General features: G+C 41.8%; 1 protein-coding gene across 5 annotated transcripts in view; it reads right to left on the minus strand.

The window, feature by feature from the left end:
• MCF2L (MCF.2 cell line derived transforming sequence like) overlaps nucleotides 1-26634 on the minus strand; it is a 134019-nt gene extending 107385 nt beyond the window's left edge. Inside the window, exons 1-2 of one of the 5 annotated variants that reach the window (XM_074859225.1) lie at nucleotides 23977-24059; nucleotides 23430-23511 (exon numbers count right to left, since the gene is read on the minus strand). In XM_074859225.1, the coding sequence (XP_074715326.1) occupies nucleotides 23430-23508 (79 nt within the window). In that variant the 5' untranslated portion in view covers nucleotides 23509-23511; nucleotides 23977-24059. Of the gene's footprint in view, nucleotides 1-23429; nucleotides 23897-23976; nucleotides 24060-26625 lie in introns of those variants that run through there. The other 4 variants (XM_074859230.1, XM_074859229.1, XM_074859235.1 and 1 more) reach the window with 4 other exon arrangements.
• Between the last annotated feature and the right edge of the window lie 238 nt (nucleotides 26635-26872).

Genomic DNA, 26872 nt, shown 5'->3' on the forward strand with positions numbered 1-26872 from the left:
GACAGCTTGCATTCTATTTATACTTACACATTATGCTGCTGAACCACAGCTGCCAGTCTTTCTTTAAAGCAATCTCTCAAAAAAATTAAACTAAGATAATTACTAAAATCAATACAGAGCATTTCATAATTTAAATGTACAATAAGAAACAAATAAATTGCAAGATATAAAATTAGGGTTTCAATATTCTCAAAGTGTTAATATGTAATTGTCAAGATAACAAAAAGCTTTTAAAGCCTAACATCTGTTCCTCTAATTTAAGTAATCTTATATTGCATGTCTGAATTTCCTGAGGATTAACAATAAATTTGACCCATCTCCAAAAGAACAAGTTCCTCCACCATTAGCAATAGAAAATACTCAGAAAATCACAGTGGATCAGATTAATAATTAGAGGAGAACGGCTCTTTATGACCAGACAATCAAAGTGAGGTTTAACATCTAACAAGACAGCACTTTAGTTTGTCTTTTAATATAAATCCTTTAACTTTTGAAGGCAACTGACAATTTTAAAATGAGATGTTCTGGGAAAGACCAAGGAAACTGCACTTACGCTGGTGAAGACCAGGAGGTCAGGACATGGGAAAAGCCTGATTAGCATCTGGTGCCAATCCAAAACTGCAGATAAAGGCTGCCATTGATATTGGAGCTAATTAAGCAACTGCCACCACCAGTTCACTCATCTACTTAAATTCTATTAGGTAAAATGACCTGACAAATGACAAATTCAGGTTGGGACTGAGCAGATTTGTCAGAGGTATATGAGGCCTATCTTTTTGATCAGAAGTGAAAGCATGTGAAGAACAGGAATCTGTTCAGATTAGGAAGCTCCTGGGAATTATTTCGGTCCTATGGTTGATACAGGCCCACACTTTCACTCAACCACACCGTCTCAGCTCTGTGTTCAGTACCTGACTGCTGCTGCTTTGAGCACAGTGCAAGGGAGGGAGATGACCACAACAGGAGAGGGGAATTTTGCATCAAGAGAAGTAGAAAGTAAGTGATGGGAGACCTTTGACGTCACTGCACAGCTGTGCCTGCACACTACATTGTAAGGGGAAGCTGCTGATGTAAACCAAATAAAACAATTAGCAGCAAAAATAAGAGGCTTAAAATGTTTTCTCAAATATAGTTTTATTGACAATGTCCTGTAAATACTACAGTATCAGGCATATTAGTAACCCCCCGCATGTACAACCTGGGACACAGTGGTCACTCCCATCATGTGCCAGCTGCACCTATATAAATAATGACCAAATTAAGGGGCTGAGGGTAGGTAGTTGCCTTTATACATTAAGTTATGGTAGTGGAAGATCTGTTCAAAAATCATCTGCATTTGATATGTGTGTATATATATGTGTATATACATATCTATATAAACACATATGAAGATACAAAAATGAGTAATACATGCAGTCAACAACACTGACTGACCTTCCAGCAAACAGCTCTGTGCAGAATCAGCTGGCAAGGAGAAAGCCAAAATTTGATGTTGAAAGAACTTTTGCTGGAATTTAGAAATACTTTAACTATGCTCAAAAGAGAGTTCTAGTTCAAACACTTTATTTAACATTTTAACAACTACAGCAAGTACACCGTACTTCCCCATCAGGTTGATTTCTGGCAGAAGCAGCCAGAGAGGGAAAAGGTTTGTATGCATTTACACTCTGGTCAGATACTGCTGCTCTCGCCAGCTGGGTCTACCATATTTGAAATTAGTGATCAGCTCACTAATGAAACCTGCACTTCCTTCATTTCTCTACAGGAGACTGAGTGACCTCTTGTACCACTTAAGAACATGTTTCTCAATTGTTCAGAAAGGCTCGTTTTGTTGAGGTCCAGGACACTGCAAAACCCATGATTAGATGGGTGATTTTCAGAAGGTCCTTTCCTGAAGACGATACCTTTGACAACTACAAAATGTGGAATATGCTATAGACCACTGCTGGACCTATGCATCTACCTAGCTTATGGTGTTCTCAACAATCTAATGTGTACAGGGAGAAATGACTGCTGTGCACCTACACAAATAGATGACATTGTCTTGCCATGCTACCACAGGCCAGAAGCACCCTTTGAGCCTTCGGTCTCTGCTACTGTAATTTCCTTCCTCTGAAGAATGTTCTCTGTTGCCACGCACTTTGGACCCAAGGGATCTTGTGCTCTGGCTCTCACCTCTTCTCTGTCAGACTTTAATTCTTTTCCACATTTCACAATCCTTCCTCTTTAGTCTCTCCATGAATGGGGTATTAATAAAGCAAAAGAGTTTTCAGTTGAGTAGCAGCTTTGAAATTCTTCTGCATGTACTGTTACACCGATTACAAATTTAAATGGCAATAATCCACTCAGCACAAAAGAAACAGTGCTATTAATACTTTGCAAAGCTGGTATGTAGCTGTAAGTAACACCTTTTAGGGACCTTTCAGAAATCCTGTAAAAATCCCTAGGCTATAAGAACCTAATACAATTTTTCTCAGGCTGGTGTTAGGATGAAGCACAGTAGGTTTTCTACTGCAACTTTCTGAAATGGCCATAGGGGTACAAGAGTGATAAATCACATCAGTGTTTGGAGAAGGAATGAGATTTTCATAATATTAATGAACACACAGAATTCATGAACTGCTGATTTTGATGATTGCTCATGTAGGCCTCCAGCAAAATGGGATTTTCCCTGTGTACAGATAAGCACACTGAACTGGGATGAAGGGAGTTTACTGGTGGGACATTCGCCCGTTTACTAGACAGTCAAAGCTTCAGTCTGTTCAGAGTTAGTTTGCCTCATTCTGCTTAGAAGTGACTAGCTGATAAGAGACATATTTTAATTACACAGTCATAATTAAAGACATTCAAGCAAATAGATTTAAACACGCCGTGAGAGAAACCAAGGGTCTTTATGCCATCTGGAACTGCAAAGGACTGGGACAAGTCTGCGTTTAAGTTTAAAAATGAAAAGCTCTTTGACAACTAAGAATCAACAGACAATTTCCTTCTGAAAATGTAAAACAAATGCTGTATGATATGCAGATAGTATGGCTGTAATTCTTAGAAAGACTGAGAAACTCATTCCATCTATAGTGTCTTATCAGCAAGCACCAACACTGAATACAGCCACAATCACACAGGCACTTTGTTTGACCTGACTCTGTATTGCTGCCAAAAGGAGGATTCCTGCTCCCAGTAACTTCTTCCTCTTGCTTCCTTTGTGTGGGCATTTGTGCGGTCGCATGGTGAATTATACATGGATATGTTCCAGTTAGGATTAGCAGGGACACATGATGTGGCCCCTGGTTGAAGAAGTCAATAACTGTTGCATGCAATGCGGCATGTGGAAACCTGCTGAAATTATAAATACCTATTGATTTCCAGGTTGGGCATATTGTTTAATGATTGTTTCCTAAAATGAGTACTGCAAGCTGTGCTCGTCTCTTTTGGATTCTTCAGCAGACATCTTCACATGATTTAATAAAATAGTACTACTGATTGCTATTGATGGCTATACACTTAGAACCCCAATAAAGGACAATGGGTATATGTATCACTGAAGTTACAGTCTCCAAATAAATTATTACATTAAAATGTGTTGAAAGACACTGAAGATTTTTGTGAATTAAATATATGAAGTAGAAGTAGGCAGTGATGAAATCATGGCTCCTCTTGACATAGTCATACAGCATGAAAACACTGAGGGAAATAACATCATTAGTATGGAATCTAGTGAGAAAGAAAAAGTCAAGACATTACAAAAAAATCATAGTTTATACCTGAGCAAAAATTTTTTCCTGCATATTCTCTCATGTGAATAAAGCCTGCAACGGGTACAAAATATGGATCTCCATAGGTGTAGAGCTGTACAACCAAAAGCCAGTTCCAGCCAACAGCCCCTTCTTCCCTCCCAAATTTTGGTCTCATTTGTTACATTTAGACTCACAGATTATTTTTTCCAATCTAAATGAGGCTTCTCACTTGTCAGTTAAAGACAGCACCATGGCGGCAGATTTTATTTGGCCTTCTTCATACAGAAGAAATGTTACACATCCATGCTCTGATGTCCATCAGGATGTTGTCATGGTTTGAGCTCAGAGGGCAACTGAGCACCACGTAGCCGCTCACTCCCCCCTTCCCCTCTAGTGCTGGGAAGGAGGAAAGCAAAGGGCCCAGAAAATTGAGATAAGGACAGGGAGGGATGACGCCATCCTTTTTAAGGCACAGGCAAAAACCAGACTCATTAGGGGAAGAAAAAAGAACATAAATTTAATACAAACACTAACAACAACAACAACACTTAACAGAGTAGGACTGTGAGAAGCATTACTACATCTTGAAAACACCTTCCCCCCACCGGTCCCTTCTTCCTGGGCTCAGATTTGCTCACGATATCTCTACCTCACCACCACCAGCAGTGCAGAGGGCAGGGAATGGGGGGCACAGTCATTCCTGCCGCTTCTTCCACCTCAGGGCGGGGAACTTATGGCATTCCTCCCCTGTTCCAGCGTGGTGCCCCTCTCACAGGAGACAGTCCTCCACAAACCAGCTCCAACATGAGTCACTCCCACGGGTGTGTGGGTCACCCCTGTGAGTTGCAATTCTCCCAGCACTAAACTACAACAGCAGGGCCTTCTTCCCATGGGGTCCTGGCCTTCTCTGGGCACAGTCACCTACGTTGGCATGGGGCCCCCCACGGCCGCAAATCGTTATCTGCTCCACCGTAGACCCGCATGGCGGGGGGCAGGGTGTGGCCCTGCCATCTCACCAGAGGATACAGGAGAGTCTCTGCTCCGGTACACCTCTCCCCCTTCTCCTTTCTTCCACTGACCTTGGTGTTCGCACAGATGTTCTCCTTGCAACTTCTCCTCACAACTTCAACTCCTCTTCCCAGGTTCCCCTTCTTAAATACGTTATCGCAGAGGTGCAGCTAATTGGCATGGCCTTGGTGCAAAGGCGGGTCTGACTTGGAGCCAGGGGAGCTTCAAGAAGCTTCTCACAGGGGGCCACTGCTGTAACCCCCTCCCCTGTTACTACAAATCCCTGCCACTCACTCAAACCAGGACAGATGTGTTTCTGAAGTGTGGCCATCAAAAACATTACCCCATTGCTTCACTCTTCATCCTCAACTGACTTGATCAATCCTAGTTTGTTTGAGGAAGACGATGATGACACTGAAAGTGCAACTATTCAGGAAGAGTGGCACAAATGGTCCCACTAAGACAGATACTGGGGACTTGGTCTCAGGGATGAAGCAGTTGGGATCTTTGAGGAGGGTGATCTGCTCCAGAAAGCTGGCATCTCTTCCAGGTGACAATTCTGATCCTGTTCTCACCACTCCATCCACTATGCCATATATACTGTCCCTGTGCATTTAAACTCTATGTATTTTAGTCCCGGCACACATCCCATCCTCCCCACAGAAAAACTGCCTTGCTCTCCAAACAACCTCCGGTGGTTCACTTGGGTGACTGACAACAGTCAGGTGTCAGCAGGGTGTTCAACAGTCAGCAGTGGAACTCCAAACCCAAGGACACGTTCATCTCAGGAACCGGACCTTTCATTGTGCAATCAAACATAAATCAGAGACTTGGTCACAGGAGCAATATTTGCTCAGATTTGTGATGTGTTGAGGCCACCAGCAGCAGGCACTTCTATTAGTAATGTACAGGTCTGCATGGGATATTTTTTATTTTGTAATCTTAAATACATACAGTGCATCTGGAAAGCATCATGCATATTGACCTTCCCCATCAGAAGAACATATGGGATTCCCAGATATACCCCAGGCATGAGAAGCAGGTAGGAAAATGAAACAGAAAAGGCAGAGATGTTTTCATGTTAAAGATATGCAATATCAAGTATTTTAGAACTTCCCCACTACTCTCAAATCCAAATCAAACCAAAGTTATATTGGGGAAAAGGCTGTTGCTGAGTGCAGAAACTTTGCAGAAACTTTGCAGAATACAGGCTAAACTATAAGTTATATAGCTCTATATTAAACCATGAATTATACCATGCAAGCTTTCTTGTGTCAAACTTCACTGATAGAGCACTTTACTTTGCAGCTACATGACTGGACTTTGCCGCTGTCCTGGATACTTACATCTTATAACATTTCCCTATGTATAATCATTTAATTCTCTTCAAACATTTAAAACCAATCTGTGAAAACTACTACAATGTATATACTACATGTATATGGCAAAACAAACCAAAAATCAGTAAATAACTAAATGAAACAACTGGCTACTATGAAAATTAACAAAACTAGACTATTTTAAGTACTAAGACCTAGAAGCCTTCATAAAGTCAGTGTTTTGATCTATTAAAGATCCATTTAGAGTGAGGAGCAAAATTTTTTGCTCTGCCACAACGACACTGGAGTGCCTGTATGTTTTGCTGCAAAGGTTTTAACCAGTGAGAAAATTTTTAACATTGCAGGCTGCCACCAAATTCCACCAGAAAACCAGGCACAATCCCATGTGCCTTGTCCATGTACCCAAGGATGCAGAAGACTCCTGGAACACTTCCATTCTGGAACATCTCCACCCTTGGAGTCGTTCAAGACTCAACTGAGCATGTCTATAATAAATAGATTGTCTCTGAGCAGGTGGTTAGGCTAGATGACATGGCAGAAGTTCTTTCCAATCTAAATTATTCTGTGATCACCTTGGCCATTTAGCTCCCTTGCTATTACCCAGTTGTGTTCACTGCTCTGATTCCCACAGAGAAAAAAAGAACCATTTTCAGTGCTTAATTTATATCAGTTGTTTCAATTTCCCAGTGAATTAATAATTTAGCAGAATTTTATCTTTCTCATTTTAGAGTTATGTGAAGGGGCCAAGTGGTAAAGTAGAACATTAAATTATTTACAAGTTGTACACACATGCAGGCAGATAAATGGTGTAGCATTATATATTTAACAGTTGTTAGAAAGCACAGAAACGATAAGCATGATAGCCAAACTCCTTAGTCAAAGGAGAGAAAAGTAGTCGTCAAGTCTGTGTTAACTTTTTTAGACATTAAAAAGAGCTAAAGCAAATGTATTTAAGGTAGATCCAAAGTCTGTACAAACTTCAGAGATATTAGAGTAAGCAGTTTCTGGCTGCAAATGAAGGAATGAGGCTCCATTTCCCTATTGGCAGAATTCTTCACAAAAGGCAATTAAAGCCCTGCTCCATGTTTTAGCAGGATGGAATTAAATAAATCTCAAGTGTGCAGAAATTTCAAGTGCTGGCAGCTGATTAGGTTATCACAGACTAGAAGAATGAATTATAAATTCATTTGTAATGGCTGGACAGCACTATAAAACAATGAAGAGATCCTAAATCCTCAAGTCTCCAATTACCAACTCTATTCGGTTTGCTTAAATGAAGGATTACGTCTTCTTATTTTGGTGCTCAAGAAACACAGAACTAAGCAATAATATTAAACTGCTGAATTTTTATACAACTCCAAATAACCTCTACACATGATGAAGACAAGTACAATGAACAGATTTCCTCGTAATTCAGCCTTTCTGAATGTATTTACTGTCTTATACATGCAGCTGAACAACCTCTTTCAAATAAAATTTAACCAGAAATAGGTTTGAAAAATGGAAATAGGTTTGAAGTACCATCCTCTGAATATTTACTACAAAATAACAATAATACAGAACAAAGTATCACTATACTGTTTTTTGACCTGAAACTTCACATTTTTCTTGAACACTGATTTAAAATATATTTCTTTCTTAATGTCCATATATTTTACACAAAGACCTTCTGTTACAATTCATCTGGCTATCTGACTCTCCCTTCCCTCAAATGTGCACAGATATACATAGTCATTAAAGGATTGGCTGAACAAGATCTCCTTTCTTTTCTGAAGGGGGCCCCTCTAACAAAGGACCTCGGAAAGTAGTCTTTATTGTTAGGCACTGAGTGATGCAATCTTTTATGGCAGTGAAGATTTAGGATCCACTTCCTCTATGTCCTGACAAATAGCCACATCTTTTATCCACACTGTATTAGCATCCTTCTACCTTCTAATTTTGACAAACTGTTATGGCTTGTCATTGATTTTAAGTTCAGCACAAACACCTCTGAACACCCAATACAAGCTCCACCATACCCAGAAGGTAGTTTTCTATCTGTAACGTGTTAAGCTCATAAGCTCTGGTGTAATGACAGCAAGATGAAAGGGTAGAAGCACCTCCAGCCTCGGGGCTTGCCGTGGCTTGCCAGAAACACTCAAAAAGCCTAGTCAGTGTGACTGCAGCACGAGGGGAAAGAAGGCTGTACCTGGGTGACAGAAGATGTTGGGCAAAAAAAGCAATCTTTTAGTGGAAGGAGACAGTACAAGGAGGAGGTGGCCTGTGGAAGGGAAGGGACTTGGTACAGGGGAGGCTGGGGAGGGGCAGCAGGGGCTGAAGGAGAGCGAGGGCAGAGGAGATGCAGACACTGGGAGAGGAGGTGTGGAGTGAGGCTGGATGCAGCAGATGGACCTCAAGCAGGAGACCAGAGGAGGGACCTGCTTAGGACAGCAGTAATGGGGAAACACAAGGACAAGATGAGGGTTAAGTTCACCGGACTCATATGAGCAGAGGAGAGAGCAGCTCTATCATGCAAGGGAAGCTGCTTCTGGCTTTGCCTGAATGCGCATGTACTTGCTGTTCAGTGCTGGCTGACTGATACTTCACTTGGAGTAGCTGTTTTGCTGTAGCATCTTAAAGAAAACAGACAAGCAAGTCCTGGGATCAGCCCGTTCATATTGTATCAATGAAGAAATGTTCCTTACCATGCAGGGAGAGATAGAGAGAGAGAGCAGTGCACATGCAAGACATCATGATAAGATATCATGATAAGAAACAACCTAATTATAGCTTATTTTGACTTTACAAGTATTAATTGTTTAGGGGCACAAATTTTAATGAAGTGTGGTAAAACACAATGCCTTAGTGAGTTACCTACTCTTACATGATCTTATAGACGATGATTAGTGGCCTACAGAGTAAAAAACGCAAGGTCTTGGAGGAGCAAACATTTGGCAGTCAGACAAACCTAGATGTACCTTATTTGCTTTCCAGTGTGTCTTATGGCTCAAATCCATGACTTAAGGCACTGTTCCAACTGAAATAAGAAACTTGAGAGTTTAAATATATTCTCATTAAACTGCAACACAACAGGAACTGATAGCATCCACGAAGTAGGAAGTATAAAAATATGTCTCACGTTAACTTTGCAAATATTATAAACAAATAATAAAAGTTAATAACCAGTAAATGACCAGAATTACAAAAATTCTCAGATAACATTTAAGATAAATAATTTAGCACTGCAAGGTTTATTATGAGTATAGACTTCTAACTAGAAAAAAGAGACATCTAACAAATATGTTTCATATTAAGGCTAGCAAAAGAGCACATAGCTGCCATGTAACTGGTCTTTTCTTTGTCAGAACAGGATAAATGGCAAACCTTAATATTTGTAGCTCTCAACAGATGGCTTGGAAAAAAAATCAAAAAAAGGTGTCTCAGCAAAAGAAAAATACTTCTGGGTCTTCTTATCATTGCAGTTGATCACTTACAGCTACTTAAAGGCTCTTACTAATATAATGTATGCTTTGTCTCTAGTTTAAGCAATAATACATTTCAGATTCTTTTCTCCCATTTAATTTTGGAGTCAGCTAAGGCAAAACTGTAAATTGCAATTGATAATATTCACTGAATCAGAAAAGAAGAGAAAGTTACTGGCTCACTAAAGTAACAACAAAATATCAGACTAAAAGTAACACTTTTAGACACAATCTGTACATTCATCTTTCAGCCTTGTGCCTTCCGCACACCGCAGGTTTGTTTCTTTAGACATAGCGCAAGGTTAAGATGTAAAGGGAAACACAATCTAAGTCAATCACTGGTTACACCTGCATCCTATTTACTCACTCAGTGAGTTAAAAATGCAGTACTTGAAGAAAATCCAGTATTAGTTTATAAATACTAGAAATCTGAATTTCCCTGTAATTTCTAACTATAGTTTTCATCTTCAAGGTCTGCTGGAAACTACTGGTTGAGACATCACGTATTTGTTTAAGAGGCATGAATTTTGCAAAAGAGTTTGGATAAGTGGTGCCACATAAAATGTAACTATTGCTACCTTTTACAGCAGTGAAATTAATTTTTGTGTAAAAATGAACTGTGTACAGATATCACATCTTAAAGTGCAGTAGTCTTCAGTTACAGGCAGGGGAGAGAATGAACAGAAATGTTTATAATTCATGCAAGATGGAAGTCTAAGAGCCTGATACTACACCCAATGAAATGAACCCCAAGATAACTGGTGAGCTCAAAATTAATTAACTTGAAGCCTGACAGAGGCATGCATCAAGAAGTCAAAAGCCTCAGTCCAGAAACTGGATTTAAAGGGCAGCAGACCCATGCAGATCTCTGCAGAAATCAAGTACCCACAGTACTGTAACAAACAGATCAAGAAGAATCTCCCTGCTTTGCCAGCCAACAAACCAGCAGCTGTAATGTTCTATCACAAAATACCCGTTTCATATTTGAGGTTAATCAAGACAAGTAAACCTCTAAAGAGATGACTGTACTTGACTCAGTAACCCAAGAAACACAGATTATGGGAGATGGTCACAAAGACCAGTAGTTTCACTGTTTCTCCTCCGGATTAACTGCAAAGCACTAGTGAAGGGACAGTCCTACCCCATCCCTGTTCCTCCTGTGCCACAGCCATGTGTTCCCATTGCTGCTCGGTATCAGCTCAGCTGACCACAGGGTGAGGCAGGGTAGCCTACAGATATGACAGTAAGCACACTTCTTCTCTCCACAAAAAATCCCAGTTTTCTGTTTGCGTTGGGTTTGCATGGCAAGGTTTTGGTAGCTGGGGGGCTACAGGGATGGCTTCTGTGAGAAGCTGCTAGAAGCTTCCCCCATGTCCGATAGAGCCAATGCCAGCCGGCTCCAAGATGGACCCAACCCTGGCCAAGGCTGAGCCCATCAGCAACAGCAGTAGCACCTCTGTGATAACATATTTAAGAAGGGGGGAAAAAACCCCAAACATCTTCAGCCAGAGGAGTGAGCCTATGTGAAAGTAACATCTCTGCAGACACCAAGGTCAGTGAAGAAGGAGGGGGAGGAGGTGCTCCAGGCACTGGAGCAGAGGTTCCCCTGCAGCCGGTGGTGAAGCCCCTGCTGAGGCAGGCTATGTCCCTGCAGCCCATGGAGGTTAACAGTGGAGCAGATACACACCTGCAGCCTGGGGAAGACCCCACGCCAGAGCAGGTGGATGAGCCCAAAGGAGGCTGTGACCCCGTGGGAAGCCCATGCTGGAGCAGGCTCCTGGCAGGACCTGTGCACCCGTAGAGAGAGGAGCCCACACCAGGCCAGGTTTGCTGGCAGGACTTGTGACCCTATGGGGGACCCGCGCTGGAGCAGTTTGTTCCTGAGGGACTGCGCCCTGTGGAAAGGACTCACACTAGAGCAGTTTGTGAGGAACCATAGCCTGTGGGAAGAACTCATGTTGGAGCATTTAGTGGAGGACTTCTCCCGTGGGAGGGACCCCACCCCGGAGCAGTGGAAGAGTGTGAGGAGTCCTCCCCCTGAGGAGGAAGGAGTGGCAGAGACAACAGGAGATGCACTGACTGCACCCCCTGTCCCCCCGTGCTGCTGGAGGGGAGGAGGTGGAGAAATTGGGAAGGAATTTAAGCCTGGGAAGAATAGAGAGGTGGGGGGAAGGCGTTTTTAAGATTTAGTTTTATTTATCGTTATCTTACTCTATGTGGATTAGAATGTTTTCCTTATTAGAAAAAAAAAAAAAACCTAGGGCAAAAGATGTGCTTGCAAAATGGTCTGGGACCAACTGTTTTCAAAAAGCTTCAAAAGTTAAAAACTTTATTTAAAATGGTTGCTGTTGGATTTTGGTTTTGTTTTTTAAATGGGCCTAATTTATTAGGTGGCAATAAAGTGGTTTATTACTAGCAGTCAAACTATTACTTGGCACTAGAAACGTTTGAGGAAACTGCAGTTCTGTTGACTAACCATCTAACATCTGTCAGAGCCTAACAAGCTAACCAAGTGTTGACTCTACACCATACAAAACCACAATTCTGCATTAATCATTGTGAAATGTGATATTTTATGCTATTTCAAATCAGTTTCTCAAAAAAAAAAAGTTACAAAGATGAAAACAAAAACATCGGAGCAAAAATGCTATTTCATATCTTATTGTTCACAACATAACTTCAGTTGCTTACTGACAGAAGCAACTGAAGTGAAGAACAAGAGCAGGTACCAGCCCCGGATATCCATGTTTACCTACAGCCATCATCAAACAGACGCCACACAGGCTGCCTCCGGATGAGACAAGGTGAGGGTGATTGCTGTTTCCCCTGGCTCCCACCCTAGCCATGCCCTGACTTTATCAAGGGAGGAGACACACAAGTGCCAAGCTCTCCCCCACCCTGCTCCCTCCCATCCCACCCCATCCCTAGGAAAGGAAACCCAGGTGACTGAGCTGGGCAGGAACCACAACAGGGCTCCCACCTCCTGCAAGCAGAGGACCAGACCTGCCAAGAGATACCATGGGGCACACAGCCCTTATTCTCTCAAATAAGAGCATGCGCAGCTAGAAAAACTGCTTGAAGCCCACTGATGGTACTGTGCAGTGATGCATCTGACCTTATTTCTTGTCAGGAATGTTCCTCCCTCATCAATTCCACCATGCTTGTCTGAAGTTTCCTTTTTTCCTGTGTCGAATACAGATAACAAGTTACTTGAGGCAGGGAGCTGTCGAGTGCAGTATAGCTCATCTGCAAAGGGCTTGGCAGGCTGTGCAGTGCCATACCCAATAACAAAAATAGAGCAGAGCAGAAGACCAGCCTTTAAAACAAACACAGCTTCATTTATCCATAGCTTAATAACTTACTAATTCATTGCCTAATGTGTTATTAGCAACACACTTTAAAAATCAGGCTTTGACCCTCAAAAAATGCCTTTCTAAAGGCATAAATAGTTCAAATTAAGCTTCCCCCCCCCCAAGTATTTTCTGAATGCAATGGTAATTTTCAAAGCCTGAGATCTCCAGTATTAATGATGCTATAAAATTAAATCTGATACTTTTAATAACTTTTTCCTGAATACTTCACAACTCCAGTAAATTGTAGCCAGCGCAGCTGCCTATGGAGCACTGAGCTCCATGGGACAAAGGGCCCAGGTGGCCCCAGACAGGCGGTAGGGCAGGATCTGTGGGGTGCCAGGCTCTGTAAACCCCAGACAGAGCACCCAGCGTGGCCCAAGCTCCCTGCACATCAAGGCTGGTGAGGCCCCAGAGAGGCTAATGAACAAAAATAGCTCCCACATGACTACCCCACAGCTGATCTGCTGTCAGCAGGAAGCAGAGAGAAGGGTTAGGAAAGAGTGGAGAGTGGGTGTACAAGTTGTCTTGCTTCCTTTTCTTCCATGTGTATCTTTAAACCTGAATACTACATACTGCATTTGCTCCTGTTTAATGTCATAGGGCTAGCTCGCTCTACCAGCCATGCATCACATGTCTCAGGTGTCACGGAAACTCAGACTGGTTGTCAAACCAGCATGGCTGCTGGTCCAGGGTGGTGGTGATACTGAGTGAGCGGGAAGGCTCCTCTCTCTCGTACCACCGCCTGCTCCTGCTTTCCTTGTCAGGCAGGACACACACCAGAGAGCCACCAGCGACGCTACATCGCAGGCAATGTCCATGTGCAAAAGGTCAGGAGCTACTTGATGGGAAAGGATGGGAGAGGAACTCCTGAGGGAACATGAGGGAACAGGAGGGGCTTCTCTGCAATCCAAGTGCCAAATGGTAACACCCAGATCCCTTCCTGCCTTGGCAGCTGCACATCGGCACTGTCTCAAATACCTGCATTTCCCTTCAAACCACTCTTGGATCTCTCTAAACTCTCACCCGCTTTAGGGGATAAAAATTTAAATCCTGTCTGTTCTCACCAGCTCTGATGAGGGTTCCCTGCAGCATCATACAAATGTCAGGCAAAGTCTTTACTGAATTCAGTCCTAGACCATTACCCTAAAAGAACCATCAGGGGGTGAGAGGGTGTTTAGAAATAATGTCAAATAAAGCCCAGAGTAAATTATTCTGTTTCCATGTTTTAAAAGGCAGGTGGTAGGATGCAGAAAGGATTTTCTGAAGGCTGGATGGGAACTGCTAATACTACTTTAACTTAAATGACTGCTAAGCACACTGTGCAAAATTAAAAACATACTATTTAATGCATACCTTCACTCTCCTGATACGAAATGTATGGCAGCCCTCTGTGCCATCCAGCTTTTACCAGACCTTTTTAATTCCCTGTTAGGTCTTCAAAAATTTAAACAACTGCTTTGAAAAACACCTTCACCTGCCACACTGAAATAATTAATCTTCTGTCTCCATACAACTACAGAGAGAAGCTGTTTCTATTAATACCCCTCTCCCGCTCCAGGATGTGCATTCTCAAATCAATTCAGGTATACTCTTCAAAGGAGCTGACTGTGAAACAATGATGGCATTGAAGTCACAAGCAGGTTGAAAAGTCCTTGAAAGGCAAGTAAAGCATGAGCTGTGGGTAAGAAACACTGAAGAGACACAGCAGAAGGAAATCAAGAAAGTATACAATTATAAAGCTAAGAATGTTATGTGATGTTTTATATTTTTTTCTTACCTTTGCTTCATTAATGTGGAAATGACCATTTTTTTATGTAAGCTGCTGATACCATTTTAAACACCATTCACAACTTCAGGGGCTTCCTCTTGCTCTCTCCAATGTGCTCAGATGCTCTTTGCCTCTCTTTACCTTTAAATCGCCAGTATCAGAACTCCAAAGTACATCCCACTGGTCACTTGCAGCCTCAGCAGCCTTTGCACAGAACCCAGAAAGGAAATTTTTGACTGTGGCTGTCCTCAACAAAACCAGCTGTGACAGAATCACAGCAAACGTCTGGGTCCTGAGCAGACCGGAGCTGTCTCATAACTGGAGCCTGGCACCTACTCAAGCATGAATTAAGTAATGATGATGAATGTTCATCACTCTTGTGATTCTGTGTATGTAGGTCATATTCTATCATAACTATTAAACATAAAGCTATTGTGTTTCAGATACTGTATTATAGGGCCCCAGCTTCATGTCCTGTAAACCTACTATCTATGAGCAAAACACCCATAAAATATTTTATATCACTTTGTTTCTGCCAGCTTTCTATTCTCATCCAGGCTGCAAAACCAAACACACCTGTTTTGCTTCCTTACCCCAACCTTCTCCTTCTCTTTTTCCACTGTCACAAATCCTCAGAGTAAGCTGGGAAAACCCCTCCCTCAAACACAAATGTGTTTTTTTCTCTACTTTGTTTCACTGAATGTTTGTGTGGAAGCTTTTATTTTGTCCTAAAGTATTTTTACAAGAATAGACCACTTTATATAATGTACTTTGCCGTTACAAATATGCGGAACATCTAAGTAAAGCGTGTCAAAAAAGTGAATTGCTAAATAAAGAAATCATCAAGCTGCCTTTGTAAATCTGTTGGGTATTAACAACCAAGTTACAGACTCGTCTGGAAGCTGAAAACAAAACCCAGCAGAAGAATTACCTGGTGTTTGGAGAGAGGAGTGCACAGTATATGGCAGCGAGAAGGGACCAGACAGGTAAGTTTTGCCCTGCTGCACAGCAGGCGCCTGCCTGAGAGTTCAGGCACTTCTCAAAGGCAGGCAGGGAATTGGACAAACCTGCTTTTAGTTTTCATCTCACCACATGAATTCACCAAATGAGTCTCTCATTCTTTACTGTAGTAAAACTGAAAATTGAAAATGCTGAGATAATGGAAATAGGGAATAATCAATTCAATTACAGATACTCAGTGGCAGCAGGATACAGAGCTGCAGGGAAAATTAAATTTGGCAGGGCCTTTCCATGGCAGTTGCTTCGGGAGGTGTCATGCCTGTAGTAACACATGCAAGGTAAACACGGAAAGAGGAAACAAGTGAGTCATGCAACACACCGATTTGTTTAGTGTATTACATGAGCCAAAAGCTGATGCAAATCTGGGTTTGCAAAGCCACTGTTAAAACCCAGGCATGTCCATGAGGCAAGTGGACTGACTGGCTGAGTAACACAGCATAACATGGAGCAACGACCAGCAGCCCAGGACAAAATACTGACCAAAGTAAAGCACTTTGTCCAGCCCAGAAGCCAGACACAGGGCTGTTTACAGAAAGGCTGTAATTTATCATTTGATATTTTTAATAGCAAAGGTCATAGCCTGAAGAGTCATTTTTAAAATCAGCTATGTGTATTCTCATTATTTTCTGTTTATATCAATTATCCTGTTGTTTCACATGCAAAGCTACCCTCCCTTTAAATTCTTCAGGCTATAGGCAGGAGTTGAAAGAAAAGGAAGATACATTTCTGGCTCAGCAAGAATTGAAACTATGAAAGAACTAGGACAGTCCCTTCTTGGTGCAAATTTTCTGCCTGGTACATGAAGTGCTGAAGACAGAAAGACTTTTACTAAGACCAGCACTTAGCAAATGCTTCAAGCACATGAAGGGGGACAGCGCTTACATCCCTGAAGTAACAACACAGGTGGAAAACAAGAGCCTTCCTAACACACAGCAGTGTGGTTCTCAACTTGCCAAATACCTGTTTGCCCAGATTATCAATTTTAAGAAGGCAGACTGCTGCCAAGAAACATTACACACCTACGTCCTCAAAACCAGGCAGTACCATGCTGCACTGTGCTTTATCAGCTTGCCACAATTAAGCATCACATTCTGCTGGGAAGCTGCCTTCCCCTAGGTCCTCAAAGAGATTTAACTGCCTAAGGCCCCATTACAGCAGCTCCTCCCAACCTCAAACGCCATCAGCCTTCACGTGAAGATAGAAATGTTTGGAGATAGGTATCACAAGGCTCCTCCATTTCAGCTTATTCTCATGCTGAAACTCACAACCAGCTCCACCTTTTGTGTGACCAAGTTTAACATCTCTCCATCATAGCACAGGATTCATCATGCCTGACTCCCTGCTGCTCCTGGGAACCATGCAGGATGCCCAACGGCCAGCTCCACATCCCTGGTACACCACAACTCAAATAGCGCTTCCCGTCAGTCATCAAGAAATTCAAAGCATTAGTACAAAAGCTCAAAAGCCACAAAAAGACCAGCAGAGACAAACTGAGTATATAACTAATACCCAACACTGCTGTAAGCAAGAGGATCTATTGTCTTAAACTGCCCAGACTGTGCAGTAAGTCAGCCTCCAAGATGATGATCCTGTCTCTACCTACTCCCAGGACTGTGTGCTTACGCTGACTGTTCCACAGGCTTGAGTGGGCTGCACCCACAGTGCTGTTAACGGCAATGTTAAAGGCTGGACTACCAGACAGTTTGCCTCAACCACAATGCCTACATTCCTACATGTGGCGAGCCAGGTGGCTCATGATCAAGCTATGCAGCTATGAGGATAACTGGAGAATTTAAAGTTAGGTCAAAACAGCTAATGTAGTATTACAGGCTTACCTCGAGACCTACAAGTGATTAATCCATATAAAAACATCCAAGATCATTCTCTTTCTGTCTGAAATAAAAGCATATCTGGCTGATATTTAATAGGACAAGACAAAAGAAACAATGAAACAAAATTAGTGGCTTTGCCAGATATTGTGAAACAGCAGGCTCAAACTTCCAGCTGAAGTGCACTGTTTCAGATACTGAAAACCTTAAGAAGTTGTTGGGCTGACTCAGAAACAAGTAGCTCGCTTGATCCACTTCACTGAAGGAAAAGGTGAGTGACCCAAATGTCTCCTGCTCCCAGCTTTGGAGCATGTCAACTTAGAGCAAACACCTTGAAGACAACGCAGCCTGTGTTACATATCACACCCCTGCTCCTGCGCCGTGCTGACCCTTTTCTGCAGAAGTTCCCTGTTATTTGATATGCACGAGGTAATCTTGTCGTTTGGCTCTCTGCAGTTGTAAGCGTGGCAGGCAGCTGTGTCAGTCAGTCTTGCCAAGAAAGTATTCTGAGTCACTATAACAAAAATGTATCAAAGTAACAGCTTTTTTTCTTTTTTGATATCACTAAGTACATAAGTCCAAGCCGGGCTCTCCTGGCTCTGCAGACTTTAAGTGTATATACCCAAAGTCCATACACTGAATGAGAGACTGACAATTATGCATCCTCTAATCCTCTGAAAAGCCACTCTAAATGTGCCATTGTTTACTGTTTAATTACTATTTTGCCCCAATCTCCTGTTCATCTGTTGAAAGATATCTGCACAGATTGCAACTTTCCTACTGTAGTTCAGCAACTGCCATTAAAATCAGTGAAAGACTGGGATAGGTGATATGGTAAGAGAGGTCATTGACAGTTGCAAAAAGAAGTGCACATGGATATAAAGTCAAGTGGGCATTTTGTTTTGTTTTGTTTTCTTTCATTGTATGCAAAGAAAGAAACCCTATTGAGCTGAAATGTTTTGGAATGCAATTTTTAAGCAACAATAGTTTGGTTAAAAATAAAATTTAATCAACCTTAATGTTGATTAAAATATTTTTTCTCAGATTACCAAAAGGCAGCTCTCTAATAAGGACAAGACTGCTGCCAACTCTGAACCTTACTCCCACCAGTTTCACTAGATCTAGCTGTTTCTGTAGTAAAATAAAAGATTTTGATTTAGGCCAGAATATACTAAGAAACGGGATGCCACGTAGGTGCATGCAGAGCCGTAACAGTGCATGCTTACAGAAAAAATGAGCAATCCACTTCTAACTGCTTAATTATGTCTGTTTAACTGTAGCACCCACCCTTACTCTTGAAATTTTAAACCTCATGGCAGGAAGAGCACGCCTGCTGTACACCTTCCATCTGGGAAATCAGAGGCATCTTTCATGGTTAAGCTCAACATTGGGTCAGGAAAGCTGAAGTGGAGGGCCAGCAAGTTAATATCAGGCAGAGGCATCCCCTGCTACCATTAAATGACACCGGGGCACAGAGGATGTGCTAACAACCAGCAGATTTCAGAGCTCTCAACTGTATCTCTTCAACTCTCCCAGTTACATAGAAAGCTGACAAAGTTGCCAAGTAGTAATTTAATGCCCTTCACACTCAGACCTGCCTGCCTGCCAAATTAACACACACACACAGACTGCTCTGCCACACACAGAAAGACTTTTTGGGGGCTTCCAAACTGGAAAATCAAGTGAACTGAGGACAGATGCTACAAGGGTAAGAAAGGGTAGGCAAGCTCATAAGAGTAGGAATGGGGAGGACACACAAAACACGTCCTTCCAGCTGCCCACAACTTCATAATGTCCCTTCAGCGTGCCTGAGGGTGTCCCCATTGCTTCTTGCTGTAAGCCAACTCTTTCCAGTAATGTTGGGCACTTGGAGGTGGTATCCGAGTCCACTCCTCCTACACCTGTTCCTAATTTGTCAAGACAGGTAAGCCAGCCTTCAAAACGTCAAAAAATGACCTGTCAAGAAGACAAAACCAGGGAAATGAAGTGTAAAGTTTTGACCCAAACTGTGAATACAACAGAAAAACTGAAGCTACTGAAAACTGACTGAGGCTGCAATGGCTAAGGGATGCTACCTGTATTTAAAATACTTGCATAGTTATTTAATATGGAACATGTTTATCATCTTTGATTTGCAGATATTTCTTCTTTTTGCAGAGTGCTAAAGTTTTGTTTGAGGAGAGGAAACAGATGGTAGCTGTAATAGTGGCACCTTTCCGAGGTGGAAAGAAACCATTAGTGGGGCTACCACAGGCTTAAGGCTGGGCATGTCAGATTTTGTACTGCCTGTTTGCATGAACTGGACAACACTGTCACTGCAAGGCTTCCAAGCCCAGTGCTGATGTAAATGTGAGTAACAACTGAGTAGTGACTGACAGAAAGAGCTGGTGCCTTAACACTGTTTCTGTATCTGTCAGAGCAAATGGAGTCCTAAGCAGAAAACCCACAGCAGACAGTAATATGAACAATATATGAGGTCTCAGAACAGAACTATTTATAACCTGAGGCTTTAACCTTTGAGCTACTGTTCCATGGGGAGGGGAAGTTCTGCCCATAAACAGCAATTTGCGGAAGAGGGTCTAATTTAACACAGCAATAGAACTGAAAAAGAGGAAGTAAAAACTATGGCCAAACAAATAGAAATAATGCAATTATCCATCAAAAAAATAAACACAGACAAAACCAGGATTATTATTTTTTTTAGTATGAATAATTATTTCACAGTTTTCCTGAAAAAAACCCCACAATTCTAATGGAAAAAAAGCCCTTAGGCAGAAGTAGAGAATTTCTTTATATCACTTCTGCCTTGTTTTAAAGATTTATATGAAAACAGGGAAAGCAATAGTCTAGTCATCTAAGTCCAGGAGGCCATTTGATAGAAGGGAAGTGACTGGGAGGACTGAGGAGCATATGTGGGAAAAAACAAATGAAGATGGCATGGGAGCAACTTTTTTAGTTGTTGGAAGAGGGCAGGGTACAAGGTTATTTTGAACCGTGGAGCAGGAGTCAGACAAGGAATACAAAGAGGATGGTAAAGTTAAACTAAAGAGCATGATCTTTATGATCTTAATAGCTAAATATGTCCAGAAGCAGAAGATAACGAATCTGTGAGGCACTGGAGGATAAAGTGAAGGTGAGCAAGATGAGAAATAATCAAAGCTTTGCCAGATAAAGCTGTTCAGATTTGTAAAATGTAGCAGAGGAAGGCACTCAAGGGATTCTGTGAGAGGATCACACATTCATGAGGGAGTAAGGAGTGAGAAGTCAGTAATGTACCATTGGGGCTGGGAGCATGAGCAAATCAGAATTTAGTCAGAGCAGAGGGAGCAGAAGGACCACTGAGGAAAGTACTGGTGTGGTGGTGAGGGACAAGTAGTCCAGAAAGGCTGTGTCAGTGCCAGACTGACACAAGGGACTTGCTAGCGGGACAGCAGCCAGAGGTGGAAAGGCTGTTGTGGTAAAACAGCAAAAGATGACAGACATACCCAGATTTACCATACCTAACTTTAGGCACTGGGGAGATGCTAGGTTAGGAGCTGAGCTACTCCAGGCTTGTTGCCACACCCCTGGCCCGGGTCAAGGGAAAGATGAGTGCACTTCAGAAGGTTGAAGGACTTCTTTTCTGAATGTGCCCCCTTCTCTCCTTTTGGTGCACATGGATTTTAGGGGAATTCCTCTTCTGGCTTAGATGCTTAGAACTACCTGGGGATGAATCTCAGCCTGCCCGTGGTATCGTTCAGAAAATGAGGCAAAGGAATAGTTTTTTTCCTCGGGTCCTATAAAGGAAAAAATCCCTTGATACCTGAAGGTGGATAGCTACACTATGGGGCAGCCAGAGGAGCCTTTGCGTTTCAATTACTCCTGAGCAGGGACCTATTGAAAAATGGGCTTGGAAAAATCCTGCACGTGATCTTGAGCTGTTAAGGAAATCTCTGCTTACAAAAGGTTTCTGAGTCAACAGAAAGACAGCTGTGAGTTCAGACAGTAGATAATTTGACCCAAGGACAGAGTATAGCCCAAGAATGGGAGACAGCAACAGAGAAATGGTCTAAGCAACCTGAAAGGAATAAGGGGGGGAAAAAAAAGAAAAAAAATGAAAACTGCCTATAAATAAAACCACTGGCTTGTAGAAAAGCCTTGGCTTGAGAATACCCGCACAGAGATTACAGAGAGGAAGAAAAAGAAGGGGGAGGCGAGGGACCAGCTAAACCACATGAACGTGAAATTGGCAGTAAAGTAACAGATGTTTTTTTTGAAAATTATGCAAGTTTAACAGCTAAATATCAGCACACCGTCAGAGTCTGCCGGCAAGTGTGCAAACAGCACTCAGAGCCGCTGGTGGCTTACATGAAGGTCACAGTGTACCTACAGCTGCACAGCTGAGAGACAGGCAGTGTTGCAGGCAAACCAGCCAGCCTGCTGCCAGTCTAGAGACTCCTTCTAATTCAATTCAGGAAGAAAAGGCCCCCATATTCCCAACTAATTCTACCATATGTTACTAAAATTTATCTTGCCTCACAAAAACTACATTAACAGTTTTAAGGGAGTGGAAAAAGTAATGTATGAATTATTAAATAAGGTAACTGCAAAAGACAATATGCCCTAGCAAATATCAGGTTAGATTTCTTCTTAAACATTCAGAAAAAAAAAAACAGGCAATGAAACAAATATCCAAACATTCAATAAAGACATGTTTTGAAAATAGGAAGATAATCAGGAGAAAAGTGCATAGGAAAAACAAGGAAGGAGAAAATAGTATGTATGGTGGCCTTTACTTGTAATTTAATGTTTGTTCTCATCAGATTAAGTCTTGCTTTTCCCCAAAAGAAAATGTTACTAAGAGGGTAAAATACCTACTTTCCCTATCCAGGAAAACTGATGCAGCTAATCCGTCCATTCCACGTTTATCATTTAATCTATCTGTTCATCAGACTACAGCATCAGCCATCTTGCTAATTATCTCTTTGTAACACACGGAAATTGAAAAAGCTGAAAAAGTCACCCTTAGGAAACAGAGGACCAGGGAACTGGGAAGAAAAATTCCAAGTTTTGATGAATAATACCTTAAATATTCTGTATCAGCAAACCACCGATTTGCATCAGATGACAAGAAGATGCAAGACTTCTGACATCTGTCAACAGACTAAGAATAAAGGGCAAAAGGAACAGTTTCAAAGGATGCAAAAACCACATGTCCTCTTTCCAGGTAACTTTTTATTCTGAAATATGTTTAAATCTCTGTCAGGAAATCGCCAGGAAAACACTCCTAGATCTAATCACAGACCACCTTACTGTACATTGCTTTTAGTTCTAGTTTTGAGCACATAAGCATTTACATTTTCAACAAAATAAGAACATCTCTCAGAAATCATAAGAATCTTTCTACAGTGCTAAAACCATTGTAGCAGAGGTGCTGCAATTTTAATCCATACAGATGTAAAACTACATTTACCACAACTAACGCATTCAACTCTTCATTCTCATGAAAGTGCAATTTAGACCCACCCAAAATACTGGCTTGCAGTGCCTCACAGTTAGCTGAGCTATTCACCACTTCATATTAGACCTGTTCCACTAGACAAATCTGTAATCCCCCCCGCTTCTTAGCTACAGCTGAGTCAGAGATAAAAAAGGAATCAAAACCCATTTAGAGCGTTTGACCGGGCTAGCAGCTACTCAAAACTATTCAGGACCTTCTAAAGCTTGCTTCATGAATATCTAAGCACTAAAAATGTCAATTATTGTTAATATAAACAAAAGTTTAACCTGGTGACAAAAGCTCATAACGTTTTCTTTCCTATTAATGCAAACATGCATAAAGAATGCTAGTCAGATTATCAGGATTTTCTGTAAATCCTACAAAATCACTAACAGCATCCACACAACACGTTATTTAAGACCAGCAGCTCCTCCTACCAGCGCACTGGGAAACCGCATTTAATCTTTGCATCAATTCTTCTAGGGCCATTTCTTCAGTTTTCAGCCAGCATCTCATTCTCTGATAAAACAAAAAGAGTCCACAAAAAACATGCTCCCCCTGCTCCAAGAACGAAGGGAGGGGGGCGGTTGGAAAAAAACCCCAAACCAGACCACTACGGCAGTGCTTCGCAGCCCTGCATTTCAATGACTCCACAGGGATGGATCCCCCTCGGCACAAAGGGAGGCAGGAGTGCACGTTCCCTCCTGGCAGCGCCTGGGTGAGGCGGGCACTGCTTGAAGCCAGAGTCGTGAATGTTAATGACAGCAGGACCGCTTATAAAACTTCTCTCCCCTCCTCTGCGTATGGGTTTGCCCGCAGTGGAGTCCTCAAATGCCAGAATTAATGCGAAGCGTTGATTAGCCAACGTACCGCCAGTCTCTCCCAGCCTGCAGCGAGCGCTGGGAAGGGCTGCGCTGAATCAACAGCGCGGCAAGGGAACGGCGAGCAGCCGGAGCTCGCAGAAAGCCCCGTCCTCATGCTTACGTGAACGCTAGGCTCCTTTCTACCTTCTTGCCAGTTTGCTGCAGGGTGAGTAGCTGTGGAGGAAAATGCCCTCCTGCTGACAACGCCAAGGCTATTCTGCTCTCACCAGCCCACACGATGCCTTCACGTTTGGTTTGAAGGCTGAGGACTTCAAACTTCCTTTAAACGCCAAAATAACCACAGACGTCTTCCTGACTATTTGGAGGAGCTTGACTGGTTAAATACTGTGCCACAGCAGTCTCTGTAACTCACAAAATCCAGATTTCCACGAAATCTGTATTACCACCTTAGGCAAGGGGTTTTTAGAGTCAGGATCCGTGGACCCCACAAGGTGTATGGAATATATACAAGAGAACTGCTGTAGAAGGTAACTAGGAAAAGCAAGCCCAGTAGCCAGTAAACTTCCATTTCCTATAAAGGCCACACCATCACTGGAAAACTTTTAGGGATATAGGAAATCCTACAAGACTGAAAGCTGTACAATGCCTCTCTGTGCAACTGCTCCTCGTAATTGATATTCAGTGCTTTTATACAGACTGTTTTACAAGTTTCAAACCATGAGGCTTTTAACACTTTCCTTTTTCAAGGTTAACTCAATGGCTACTAAATCTCATTATCAGCATGTTTTTGCTGATGGTCAGCTGAATTCTCCCCAGTCTTCTAATCTTCCTATGGGTTTTAGCTATATCTTCTTATATTTTAGCCATTAAAATAAATAAATGGTTATCTATGGATAAAAGAAAAGGGGATGTTCTCCTGTACACTAAAAAGGACTGCACTTTGTTATTTGGCATAAAGATTTTTTTTCTACAGGTTACATAGAGCAGGCAAAAAGCAGCAGTCCTTCCTAGGAAAATATGTGGATACCTATGATGACTTGTTCATAACTCTCAAAATAACATTAGGGAGGGCATGAACTGAAAAAGATTTTTTAAGAGGACCCATCAATCTATGTGGGCTTCCTCTGCCAATAAAATTAATTGAGATCATATTTTAAAAAATGTGCCACATTGTTTCCACTCCAAGTATGACAGGCCTACAGCAGCTCCATGTGTTATGTATGACTAGAGTCATATACATTTTCATTTCTATATTAAATTAAAATTTCATTTCTATAAATGAAAAAATTGTCTTCAGTCAAGCTTTTGCGTAACAAAGGATTACCACAGAAATACAGCATCTATAGGAACTTTATCTGCAAAAAGTATTTTGTTTATCTGACTGCCGTTTAAGATTGCATTTTTGCAAAGGAACAAGTGACCTGCAGCAAGACCACGATTACCAGGTCAGACTCTGGCCATTCAGGTGGTGAACCAGGAGCAAAGGAACTAGAAAAGGCATGCAAATCCGCGGGGGTGTATGGATGGCTGAGGCTCTTTTTGAAACAAAGCTGGGGACAGAGCACCATGTCCGAAGACAGCCCAGAGAGAACTCCAGATGTCAGGAAGTCAATGGGACTTATTGACTGCAACAAGTTAAAGGCCTAAGACATTTCAGTGTATGCAGAACAGCACTTGTAAGATTACACTATTTCCTGGTGCAACAAGAAGTGCAGGAGACTTAATGATTCATAAGCACCTACTGCAACAGAAGATGCTAGTTCAATCCAGCTTTCCTTGAGTGTCCTGCTTCAATTCAATAGCAATTTCACATTTTCCTTGGAAAATCAGCAAACTGCTTAAGCCTCCCGTATATCATAAGGTCCATCTTTCTGTGACATTTTCTCAGTGAAATAACAAATGAAAGCAAGATATAAATATACTGATGAATTTTATCACATCAGCCAGCCAACTTTCAGGATCACAAACACATAGTATCTATTTACACTTGTGCAATATGAATGGAGAACTCTAATATGCTAGTTAAACCTCAGTTATACCACCATCACCACTTTATATATACTTTCTACACCTTCAAACAAATTCAAAACCTGCAAGGCACAAGCAGAGCATCAAAGCAAAAGGTTTCAGTTAGCTGGACTGAAAGTCAGTTTGCGTAAAAGTGGGGGGTTTTGGTAACTAGGTACTTGTTTAATCATGTTCATTCATGGAAATCAGGCAGCCTTGTCTACAGTGATACAGTAACAAGCTTAGGTGTAGTTTCTCTACCGAAGGAAACAGAGATACAGTACTTTCAATATACTTAACCAGAAACTGGGGTTAGGATCCCTGATGGTTTGAAACTGGATCACCCATGGTTTCATGAATAACCTTGAGTCAGAGTAGAGAAACAGACCTTAAACTAATTAAAATCAACTCTTAACAAGAGGAGCCAACTGAGTTTTCTTGCAACAAAAGTCTAACCAGTATCTTACCATGAGCTACCTAGGGAATCAAAACGGTACTGGAAATAACAGTGTCAGTATAACTCAGGGATGAGCTCTTGCAATTTTTGTTCTCTTGAAGTTTGTACCTGACACCCCACACCTCTGCAGGTCATCACAATGATCATATTAGGAAGTTAAACATACCATTTCAGCCCCACACATCTCCTGCTACATTAAAATTTGAGAGCAAAAGGATTGATGTCCAGTTCTAGCACGGAGTCTGTAAACACAATAGGAGATGTTTTCATTTTTCAGGTAAAATGTGATTATTTTTAAAACATATATTTTGTTTTTACTGAAAAATTCAAGCTGTAAAATATCACCTCTAGTAAAAAATCTTCAGTAGTCCCAGGCAAGACCCTGCTGCAACAGAGGAATTCATGCTGAAGTACAGCACAGTGTAAAAATACTTTCACAAAGAAAACTGAGGAACACACAGCCTTTCAATGCCGTCTTAGATGTTAAAATGCAGTGAAGACATTTTTGCCAAGTCATCTGTAGTATTTCTTTCAGTGAAACTGCAAAGACAATAAGCAAGGAGCAAAAGTATTCCAGAATTTAATCAATCAA

The sequence above is a fragment of the Strix uralensis genome, chromosome 2, assembly GCF_047716275.1.
Source record: "Strix uralensis isolate ZFMK-TIS-50842 chromosome 2, bStrUra1, whole genome shotgun sequence".
NCBI lineage: Eukaryota > Metazoa > Chordata > Aves > Strigiformes > Strigidae > Strix > Strix uralensis.